This window comes from Macaca fascicularis, chromosome 14 (genome assembly GCF_037993035.2).
Source record: "Macaca fascicularis isolate 582-1 chromosome 14, T2T-MFA8v1.1".
In the NCBI taxonomy this organism is placed as follows: Eukaryota; Metazoa; Chordata; class Mammalia; order Primates; family Cercopithecidae; genus Macaca; species Macaca fascicularis.
Window position 1 is genome coordinate 6,037,353 of NC_088388.1, and position 12,484 is coordinate 6,049,836.

Consider the following 12,484-nt stretch of genomic DNA (forward strand, 5'->3'; position numbering starts at 1 on the left):
ACATAGAAACCCTTTCTGTGTACAGGGCCTGCAGGGTCAAACTGCAATCCCCAGGGATTACCAGTGCGCCACTCAAAAGGTCAGCTTTAAATATAACCATTTCAAATTCTTGGACTTCCTGCCCACATTAAGAAAACCACTGTCCAATAGTACTAAATGTGACTTGAGTCGATAGTGTCCCACTCACAAAAGACCCCAAATCATCTACCCCTAAAAATGTGCCCCCTTTTAAGTAAGTATTAAGTAAAAACACAAACATGAACTGCTCACCAATTCATCGTTAAGTGATTTTTATTAATTACAAATGTCACACAATATGGGGGGGAAGCATTAACAATTAGAAATCAAGATAAATAAGTACAGCACTAATAATAGTGATTGCTATACGGCAAGGGACAAACATGGACAGTGTAAAATTCTAGAAAGAAGTACTGTATTCTCTGAGTTGTTTATCCTGTACTTTTCACAGAAGTGTTTTGGGCAGGGAATGTCATCTTAGGGAAGACACGGGCTGCTGCTACCTGCCAACTCATGAAGCTGTACCTAACTGGCCTGGTCTGTTTTGCAAAGTTGTTCCAACATTGGTTCAATAAACCCACAGTAGAATTCAAATAGGTCTGTACAGGGTATGGCTTGTAAAATTCTGAGCAAATCACTGCCTGAGTAAGATGAATCTCCCTTCTCTTTCCCCAACCATCTTTGGTAAAGACACCAAGCCTGGATGAAATTAAGCTGTAATAACCCAGTGTTTCCAGTTATTTCACTCTCCATTCTCTCGAAGGTATAGACAAAGCACTCCCATTCCATTTGTGAATCTGGCCTGATGAAATCAAAGGTAGATTCTGTGATCAATGAAGGGCACCTGCTTGAGTCAAGAATGGCTTTAGTGAGTTACCGGGTAAAGATGTGGGCATGGGGATGTTCCAGGAAAGCCTTGCCAGAATGCAGAAGAGGAGTGGGAATACTGCTTGGTCATGGCAGCTGGCATCTCACAGGACTATGTTCAAGTGCAGGTCAAGTGGTTGTACTGCAGTGCACTCAGGAGCTTTGGGCCACTTGGCTGGCAAGCCAGCACACACATCATGCTAGGCCAGTGTGTTTTAGGGGTGCAACCTCATGGTAGAGCACAGAAATAGAAAGCCACGCAAAGAACTGAACAAAATAGGACAAAACAGAGTTGGTGACTCTTAGCCAGGTCTTGCTGTCTAAGTTAAAATAGGATTCAATGTATCCTCATTCATACTTTTGCTTTTTCCTACAAAATAAGATTTTAACACTCTTTAATTAAAGATGAGAAAGAAACTAACTTTTATTGAACTACTATGTGCCAGACATTGTGACCTCCCCTTCACATGTTCTACTTAAACTGGATCCTCAAAGCAATACTAGAAGATATTTAAAAATGCTTTTTCTCCAAAATGAAACTAGTTTTAGCAACTTACTAATAACAACACAATGCACACACATCTTCGCAATTGCATTAATGGAAGATGTGAGCCTGATTCTACCTATACCATCTGTGTCTGAAAAATCATTATTAACAAAATGAGCTAAAAAGATTATTTACCCATGGGGGAAACATGCTAATCGGAATCCCATCAAGTTCATTACTCAGACGTACACAAAACTGAGTTCCTGACCTACACTTCCAAACACGCTCCTTTTGAGGCATCTCCAGCTCAGTAATTGCCACCTTCACTCTTCTTCAGCTAAAAACCTTGGTCATCTTGTTTCCTCCAGCCCACCCACCATGTCCCCTCTAGCTTCAAAATGGAGCCTAAAATCCCTCTCCAGACCCATTGCCCCTCATCAAGTTTGTTATCAGCTTCCCAGTGCAAGTCAGCACTCTCCTCGCCTACACTAATGTCACAGCTGGCAGTTCCCCAGTCTCCCTCCTCCTAGCTCTTGCCCCACTGAGCAGTCTGTTCTCAACCCAACAGCCATAGCCATCTTTTAAAAACATACATCAAGGTATGGCACTGTTTAGTTCAAAACCTAACAAATTCTCATTAGATCAAAAAATAAGCTGCTCACCATAGACTAAAAAGCTGTAGAAAATTTGGCTGTTCAGCACCTCTGGCCTCCAGTCTTTTTGTTCTCTCCTTTGCTTACTGCTACATCCACACAGGACAACATGCCAGTCCCTGCACACACTGGGAACAACCCACATTCTGGTCCTCTGCATTTCGCCCTTCCCTCCCCACTCCACAAATGCACCTTCCCAGTGAGATTTTTCTTGACACCAGATTTTAAATTGTACACCTGCCCCAAAGACTCCCTAACTCCCTCCCATGTGTTGGCTCCTTAGCACTTATCATCTGAAACATGCAGAGTCATGCATTGTTTCACGACAAGGATACATTCTGACAAGGGCAATTCTGTCATCATGCAAACATCATAGAGTTCACGTGGTGAGCCTACTGCAGACCTAGGCTATCCAGTAGAGCCAACTGCTCCTAGGCTACACACCTGCACAGCACAGTACTGCACTGAATACTGAGGCAACGGGAGCACGGTGGTATGTGTGTTATCTACACCATAAAAAATGTGCAGTAAAATCGAGTACTCTAATCTTACGAGACCACTGTCATATATGTGGTCTACTGCTGATCGAAACATTATGCAGTCCATGACTGTGTATGACACATATTGAGACCTTACTCATTTGTTTATCCATCTCCATTGAAGCAGAAATTTTTGCCAATCTTGTCTAGTACTATACCTTCAGTGTCTGGCACATTGTAGGCACTCAAATATTTACTGAATTAATGAATACTAATAATCACTGAATATAAACAAATACAGCAAAAAGCAACAAGTATATAACACTCTTGCCAAGCTAGATACACTGTAAGTAAAGTACACTCTTGTTTTGGTACAAACAGTTTCTGAGATATTATCTTCTTTCATAATAAAATTTTTGTTTTGTTAACTGTTGTTACAGGAAAAAGCAAATTGGTGTTTACTTTGGCTGATTAGGTTACCAAGGGAAATCAGAAGTGTGAAATGAGTGTTAAACTCTGAGGCCCATATTAGTGATGAGTGAAAGGTAGAGACTTACTCCTTGATCCTCAAAGTATGGTCCCACTGAGGACCCCCAGCATCAACAAAACCTAGGGTTAGTTAGAAACACCCACTCTCAGCTTTCACCCCGACCTGCAGAAACTCCTGGTGATTAATACAGGCACACATTCAGATCATTCTACATCTCCTCTTCTATAAACTATCTTGTCAATGATGGGAAAGAAGCATCAACACTTTTAAATACATTCTCCCCCTTGGAGAAGTGGGCAAAAAATGAAACAAAGTCAAATTTTTCAAAGTCAGTACAAAAACATGTCCTATGTTCTCTAAATTCACTCTACCTAAATCCTTGCCAATTTTTAGTTTGGGGACTTGGTCAAAACATAGAGGTCTTTGGATATAATTAAAACACCAACTTTTGCTCATCACGAACTCCAAACATAAAAACATAGGGAGTATATGAATCTGCTGTGCACATATTTGGGTATGATGGAGCCAAATGATTAAAACACTTCAAATATCTCAGAGAGAATTTAACTAAAATGTTATAGAAGTGAAAGGAGCCTGGAGCTGGGCACAGCTTATCCAAAAGAAGTGAGCAAGTCCTCAGGCACACAGCCCACAGGACAGGTGTTTGGTGTATAAATGAATGTATCCTTGCTGTAAACAGAAAAATAACAGGTCAGGTTAACAATGTACTAACTTAAGCATGTGGTGCTGAACTTGGCTGATTCCACTTCTATGAATATACCTGAAATGACTTCCAGAGAGGTAGCCAAGCTATTCCAAAATCAACTAAGTCAAGGCACTGTATCTAATCTTATCTATTTGGGAAAGGGAGCAGGGAATAAGTAAGCTATTACTTAACTACCAATTCCAGTGATGAGTGTGTTAAGAAGGCAAGTGTAACTACCACATTTCAAACATGGGCACTCTTTTTCTATGTCACTTTTGCAAGGGTAAGGCCCACTGTATTTACCAAGTTGTGTTCATAATGATATTTACAATTGCATATTTTTCCTGAAACATGGTACCCAACCCCACTGAGATACAGCTCGAAAACATTCTGGACAGGAAAATGAACGGCCTGGAGGATATGGTTAAAATCTCCTTGGTGCCTAGACCTACTCTATAAGCATATTAAACACTTGGAATCGCTGTAGCCCTCACAATACTACAAAGCAAAACTCCCTATTAGAAGGACTTCAGACTAAATGCAAGTGGTATTTAAGAAAGGGCTCGGGAACAAAGAATTGAAGAAGTCTTGAGATTCACCTGAAGTCTCAACAGACAGCAAAATTACGGAGTGGGGCTAACTCATCAGGGGATATAGGCAATGTTAAAGGGCTCTATAAATCTAACCACTTTTGCTATATAAGCCAACTTATCCTTCTGTTTGACTTTAGATTATGTAGTCCGAGTATGATGGCAGAGAAGTAGAGCAAGCAAAGAAGAACTGAGACACAACCTGAGTGACAGATGGATGGGGCCCAAAACAATTTTTTCCAACACAGTCTACCAGGGGCTGAACGTTTTATTTGTTGCTGGATGACCACACCCTCCATGGGGATATATGTAATAACATTCACACACAATCCCAGAGCAGATCTGCTGACAGCATACTGTACAGTAAGTGAGCATTATCTGAATTGTAATGAAGTCCTTCTTTATTACAGAACTGCTCACAAGAGAAATACGCTTGAGCTACCTAAGATAAAAACGTTTATTTAAAAGTCTGGTAACAAGCTTAATTGGACATTTTTGACTTCTACCTTTTAAGCCAATCAAAGGATAATTTTTTAAAAAGTTTCCCAAACAAAATCAGAATATTACTAAATATTCCTTTATAAGTAAGAAACAAGACAAAAATCCCCTTAAAAAAGACTATATTGACTGCAAAGGAATCAACATGGGAACCTCTAAAATTAAGCGGTTTAACAACATGGGAGAGGACAATTTCACTCTACAAAAAAAACCCCTGATTATCCAGAACACTCAAGTTAAGCGAATATTCCAAGCATCTATCTACAATGGGTAAAACATTCATTAAAAATGACTTAACCCTTCCTTGATGACCCAGGGCTGTCAATACTAATGTCATTTTCTCTGCTGGGCTGTACTACACAGAGACACTCAGGCTATTAGGCCTTATGTCTATTTTAATTAAATGGCCTTTTAATAGTTATCTCAACTTCATAATTCTTCCAACTCTTAATACTTCCTAATTCTATCATTATACCCAGCTTAAAAAGTGTGGCTCTGTCGAGAGTCTGGAAAAAGACGGCCATATTTTTAGGTAATCCACAAAGTAGGAGGCACAGCCCTCCAGGGAGTGACACAGGAGGACCAAGTGGCTGCTCTCTGGCTTTCAGAACCTGCTTCCCTCTTGTTTCAGGCTGCCAGATCATTGAATTCCTAACAGTCAAGGTGTAACTGCGTACTAGGAATTCAAGACTGCCACTGCTAAATTTGAAATATAGAATTAAATGCCAAACACAAACACTTCAATGTCGAGTCACGTGCTGCTTCTGTCTAAGCCAAGGCCACCCCTCCTCGACTATCAGCTGGCATGTACTTGTAAAAGGAAATGCTTTCCCCATCTTTAAAAGCAGAAACAAAGCAATACTTACCTTAAAACTTAATCTGTTAAAAAAACAAAAAATACATTCCAAAGTCCAATATATTTTTTAAAAAATTATCAATGCCATTATTCCCTAGCTCAAAGTACCAATTCTGGTAAAAAATTTTAAAGCTGGGGTTTCAAAGTCATCTACAAAATACTCCCCCATTGGGAATGATCTAAAACAAGGGTATACTCAACTCAATAATATCAGAAAAATATCCAAATGAAATCTTTCGGTTCCTAAGCACCTAGGGTTATCAGCGGCATATGGCCACAAACCCAGCAGAATGAAAGGAAGGCAAGAGGGTTGTTCTATTGAGGTGCTTAGGCAGCAGGGCATGGAGGGAAATGGACACAAGTAGGATGTGGAGCAGAAATCAGTGGCTTCTCAATATCCTTCTGTCATCCCAGGCAGGTAATTAGGAGTAGACTAGACAAATGGGCAAGAATATTGTGACTACTGACCTCTCTTCCTGGTAAAGAGATAAGAACTTATCTTTGGCTCACAGTTACTAAGGCAAATGGAAGATCTTTTACATCTTTCTGAATAAATGGGCAAAGGCTAAGAGCACTGAAAAAATAAAAATGTAACCTTGTAAAACCTACTAGATCTACCGTGTTCCTCTTGTTAGTTTCTCCTAAGGAGCTTGTGCAGAATGTCTCCCATCGTTCCCTGACTTCGTCGGGAAGATCTTCAGAGAGAGAAAACCAAAACAGTATTAGCACCACAATGACCTCCACACAGACAAATAAAGTAAACAGGTAATATAAAAGTGGGCCTACTCACCTGGTTCATCAATGGTGAGCAGGCCCTATCAGCTGAGAAACTGGGTGACAGCCAGCCCAGTGCTCTTAGAGAAATGGAATTATTACACCTTCCATAGGCCCAAATCCCACAGACTTTCAGGAACCAGAATCCCCGTACCCAATGGTATAGGCTTGATTAGGCCAAGAGCCCTAAGGTAGCTCTGTGAACTTAACAAGTTTCTAACAATGTTCTGGTAGAAACTTTACCTGGAAAGTGTGTTTCTAACAAGCTTTTCTGAGAAAGGTGGTAGGTGTTTGAGAAGGTGTAGGGGTGAGGGGATCTTTTTCCACGGTGAAATTTAGAAAATACTGCAAATGACAGCTCCTGTGCACTTTATTGAAATGCTCTCATTGGCACCTGGCCAATGAATGTTCCACAGAACCTAGTATGGCTTCTCAAATTGCTCTAAGATCATGTTTCCTAAATATTTTGTGTCATGGGCCAACACGGATACACATGTAAATAGTGAAATTCTACCTTCTAGAGAAATGTTAAAGAAAAGGATAAACAACTGCTTTCCTGAGAAAGTAAAACCGTGATGTAATTTTAGACGCCTAACTAAAGTTGTCATCTGATAATTCTGATTTAAAACAGCCATGCATATGTGCACACTCACACAAGTGTACACACGTACCACCTGGCAAGCAGCTTCCATAAAGGAAAGACTGATCTAAAAACTTAATGATATCACATGGCCATTTCTTCTTAGTTAGGACATAAAGATAAACTGTGTAGTGAAATGGCCCAAGGAAGAGTTTTATACCTCTTATACCTCTCTCAAGAAGTAAAATTACAAGTGGGCACACAGCACTTTTTCCATCCCTGGGTGACAACTGTGCTTTTAGTGCACATTCAACAGGGAATAGCCTCTTGAACAAACAAACATTTTAAGAAAAAAACGGAAGGACTGGGAAATGATTTTAACTCTTCTGTACCATGGATGTTAAAGACTGTTCACATTCAGAATAGGTCTCAGGATTAGTAATCCTGTTGGGTACAAACACCCAGAGTACACAGAGCTCCTCATGCTCTCATTTTAGAAGAAGACTCATGGCTTGGGGCCAGTGTAAAAAGCATCCATACAATCTCTTCCAAATAAGCTGGGGCTGATTAAACTGAAATGCTATACAGAAAGAGTCCTTTAGAAGCCAATACCGCTCATTTCAGTGATAGCAAGAAATGCTGATAAATGCCCTAATATTCCAGTTAAAGAAACTTAATTCAGAGGCTATATAGAGGCCTTCAGAAAATAAAAGGCAAAATTATAGCTGAAGTGGCTCAACTGCTAGCATATGAGTACTTCACACTCACAATATTCAAAAGAATGATTCACCGAGCAACGCTCTTAAGAATGACAATAGGTGACTCTTGTATGCTGAATCCAGCCAAGCCTGCGAATGCTTAAGGAATGGTCTGTAACTATGTGAACAGCAATAGAGCCAAAAACTGACACTGTTCAAATACATTCTCAAGAACCTCATTCAAATAGATAATTTGCCAAATATAAAGAAGTTCCACAAATCACTATAAAAAATGCTACATGCATTTCTACTTGACCCTTAAATCCTTTCTGCAACCCAACAAAAACGTAATTCAAATTTCACCAATAACTTACCTTTGATAAGCTGCTGCACTAATGCACTGTTGGGGCCCTTATCAGTGCTATGCACGATACAGTTAGCTATCCTCGTCAGGTGTCCCATGTAACCATGCCTTCTTCCTCCCTCAGCCCTGATAAGAGGTAAAGGATAAATACTCAGATTCCTGATAGGATGAAGTGATGAAACACTCAGTAAGTGCTGCAGACTTTTAAGCAATCATTTTAAACACTGAAGGCACTGAAGAAGATGACAATGGACAGAAAAGAAAAGAAAAAGGAATGGAAGGTGCCAGAATATGACCATGCAGCATGGTCGGGGAGGGGTCTGAAACTGTCAAAGATTATATGGCAGCCTCAGTCAAGGGGCCACAATTTATTCAAATCTCAAAAATCATCACTCACTGTCAATAACACATTATCTTTTAAAAGATCAAATAAACATTCAGTGATACCTAATGTTACTGTTAAAAAATATCTTTTTTATGAAACGTTTTCAAACCTTAATCAGATTATAAGGAACTGAAGTGAGATTTCTGCTAGTTCATTTTCTTAAAATATAGCAAATTTTTATTATGTCAATGAATAGAAATAATTATCTACCAAGGACATGTCTCAAGATATTAGCTGATTTGAGGACTTAGCCAAGATAGGAGACAGTCAACTGGTACTTGACCATACACCATTTTGAACATGTGCAAATAAACTTAGTCCTTGTCCTTTTCCAATTTAGGGTCTCATCTTCCCAACCACGATCAATCTTTACACTTAAATAAATTCGCATCAGGCCAGGCACAGTGGTTCACGCCTGTAATCCCAACACTTTGGGAGGCCGAGGTGGGTGGATCACTTGAGGTCAGGAGTTCAAGACCATCCTGGGCAACATGGCGAAATCCCATCTCTACTAAAAATACAAAAATTAGCCAGGCGTGGTGGTGCACACCTGATATCCCAGCTACTCAGGAGGCTGAGGCAGGAGAATTGCAAGAACCCAGGAGGCAGAGGTTGCAGTGAGCCAGTATTGTGCTACTGCACTCCAGCCTGGGTGACAAAGCGAGACTCCGTGTCTCTCTCTCTCTCTCTACATATATATATATACACACACACACACACACACACATATATATAAAATAAATAAATTCATATCAATCTGAGTTATCTGCATATTTACAAAGTGCCAAGACTTTAAGCGCTATGAAATAAAAGATTTTGGGCTGCAGATAGCAGGGAACAAACACTGCAGAGATTTTTGCTTAGAGAGAGAAAAGCCTTTCAGGAGCAATAAGAAAAAAAAAAACCATCCTATGCTTGAAGGCTTGCTTGGAAAATAAAGTATCTGCCAGAGAATCTTAGAGGGCTTAGGGGTGCCTAAGGGTAAGAAAGTACAGGGTTGATTATTTATTTAGAGACAAGACCTTGCTTGTCATCCAGGTTGCAGTGCAGTGGTGCAATCACAGCTCATGGCAGCTTCAAACTCCTGGGCTCAAGCAATTCTCTCACTTCAGCCTCTTGAGTAGCTGGGACTACAGGCAAGTACCACCACACCGGCTAATTTTTTGTAGAGCCAGGATCTCCCTATGTTGTCCAGACTGGTCTCTAACTCCTGGCTTCAACGAATCCTCCCATCTTAGCCTCCCAAAGCAGTGGGATTACAGGCGTCTACCACCGTGCCTGGCCAGGGTCAATCTGCACTGAGTTGCTCAGAATCTCTTTTAGTTCTTCAGTAAGATCCAGAGAGCCAGGTGTTACCTAGAGGCAACTTAGTCACTCTCCTGCACTCCCTCAAGTACACAAGTGAAAAAAAAACAAAGGCCCACCTCCAAGGTGGTGAACGGCTTCAAATTGCTTCAGGCTGCTGTGCAAGGAGACAAGGAAAGTTCTTTCAGGATCCCTCCAGATGGAGGGAATGGTATTCACCAGGCCTCCAGAAAACGGGGCTCACCAGGAGAGCAGGGCACAAAGGATATTTCAGCCCTGGCCAGATGAGGAGCCAGCAAGAAAACTGGAGGTTGGGAAGGGCACACAGAAGCCAAGACAGAGTCAGACATATAACCAGAGATGTCGACTAGGCCACAAACAGCACCTTCAAAGAGCTCCATTTGGAAGAATGTAACTAAGGTCTACCAGTACTAGCCCCTTGTCACAAACAAACAAAATACCAATTTCCCACATGAAGCCAAATCAAAACCCCAGCAGTGCTTATTAAACAATTAAAAAAAAATCACACCTCAAAAAGTAAGGCTGACTCCCAAGAGTCATCTAGCTTTCCTGGAGACACAGAGACACATAACAAGAATGCTAGGAAATGATCAACTACAAAGGACCATGAGAGAAATTTTGGGGGTGACAGAAATATCTTGATTGTGGTGGTGGTGGTGGTGGTGACTTCAGGCATCAGTCAGAATTCCTAGGAATGCACACCCACAATGAGCTTTACCATGTAAGAATCATATCTCAATAAACCTGTCTTAAAAACAAACACAGAAGCATGCCTTGAGAGTGTTTCCCAAACAGGCCCTTATGCCGCCATGCTTCAGAATCTACAGGAGGACATACAGGCTCCCAGAGCACTAAAGAGGAACGCTGTTACAGACAACACCTGTAAGAAAAAGTTTTGTGTAACGAAGCTACTTACATGTATCAACTAACACTTCATATAATCTTGCCAATCAGCTAACAAACATTTTCTAAAAAGAGAATACTCAGCAATTTTTTCCTCTAGGTCCCTGTACTAAGCAACTCTTCTCTACAATGAAAATACGTATGTAGTACGATCTGTTCTAAGTATAAGGTGACCAGGACAAATACACTAAGTTGAATCATCAAGGACTTCACTTAAACCTTCTAACTCTTAGAACAATAGCCATTCAAAAAGGACCAGGAAGTTTCAAAGGCAGCACAGAGGTGGGGAACACTCCAAACTCACTGGTTTTGCCCCCAAAACGAGAGGACCTAACAAGAAGTTATTAATATTATAAAAATAACTGTTACAATGAAATAAGCTGGGGAAAAGTTTAAATTGTAAAATGGCCAGTATCATGTAATTATTTCCATTTTTTTTCTGACTAGGGCAAGGAGGTATTATTTTCTTCATATTACCAAACTGAATTCCTTTCAAAAAACAATTTACTTACTGTTTCTTCTCATTCATTTCCCAGGCTTCAAGTATTCGTTCTATTAATTGACATTTTTGGAAAAGCTGAATAAAAAAGAATATTCCAGTTAACACTTCAAAGCATTGAAACTTTTTTTTTTTTTAATTATACTTTAAGTTCTAGGGTACAAGTGCACAACGTGCAGGTTTGTTACATATGCATACATGTGCCATGTTGGTGTGCTGCACCCATTAACTCATCATTTACATTAGGTATATCTCCTCCTAATGCTATCCCTCCCCCCCCCCACAATAGGACCCGGTGTGTGATGTTCCCCCTCCTGTGTCCAAGTGATCTCATTGTTCAATTCCCACCTATGAGTGAGAACATGTGGTATTTGATTTTCTGTTCTTGCGATAGTTTGCTCAGAATGATGGTTTTCCAGCTGCATCCATGTCCCTACAAAGGACACAAACTCATCCTTTTTTATGGCTGCATAGTATTCCATGGTGTGTATGTGCCACATTTTCTTAATCCAGTCTGTCACTGATGGACATTTGGGTTGATTCCAAGTCTTTGCTATTGTGAATAGTGCCACAATAAACATACATGTGCATGTGTCTTTATAGCAGCATGACTTATAATCCTTTGGGTATATCCCCAGTAATGGGATGGCTGGGTCAAATGGTATTTCTAGTTCTAGATCATTGAGGAATCACCACACTGTTTTCCACAATGGTTGAACTAGCTTACAGTCCCACCAACAGTGTAGAAGTGTTTCTCCACATCTTCTATTTCTCCACATCCTCTCCAGCACCTGTTCTTTCCTGATTTTTTAATGATTGCCATTCTAACTGGTGTGAGATGGTATCTCATTGTGGTTTTGATTTGCATTTCTCTGATGGCGAGTGATGATGAGCATTTTTTCATGTGTCTGTTGGCTGTATGAATGTCTTCTTTTGAGAAGTGTCTCTTCATATCCTTTGCCCACTTTTGGATGGGGTTGTTTGTTTTTTTTCTTGTAAATTTGATTGAGTTCTTTATAGGTTCTGGATATTAGCCCTCAGAACTCTAGGTTAAAGAGAATAGTAGTATGCATAATCTAGCAAGCTAAATGTTGCTAAACCAAATGCAATGTGATAATCTACTGCAGACCCTCAGAACACCACAGGGATTCAAATCAGGATCCACACCCTCCACAGAACATCTACGGGAAACTCAGTATTACAGGTAGTGCAGTTAACCTGAAGCAAAACCAGGTTTTATTAGCTGTGAAAATTCAGACCAGAAATATAAAACCTGAACTAAATTAAAACGGAATAAAGAAAACTATGCCT

At 40.3% G+C, this 12,484-nt stretch overlaps 1 protein-coding gene across 50 annotated transcripts in view; it reads right to left on the bottom strand.

Annotated features, from left to right (window-relative positions):
* The window catches only part of PPP6R3 (protein phosphatase 6 regulatory subunit 3), a 159,680-nt gene that overhangs the window by 33,995 nt on the left and 113,201 nt on the right, over positions 1-12,484 (bottom strand). For all 50 annotated transcript variants that reach the window (XR_012422964.1, XR_012422963.1, XM_074013010.1 and 47 more), the window contains 3 exons: positions 11,187-11,251; positions 8,071-8,186; positions 6,254-6,339 (listed from right to left, as the gene is read on the bottom strand). Coding sequence is in view for 48 of the 50 variants with exons in the window: in XM_074013010.1 (XP_073869111.1) it covers positions 6,254-6,339; positions 8,071-8,186; positions 11,187-11,251 (267 nt within the window). In the remaining 2 variants the exon portion in view is untranslated. The remainder of the gene's footprint in view (positions 1-6,253; positions 6,340-8,070; positions 8,187-11,186; positions 11,252-12,484) is intronic.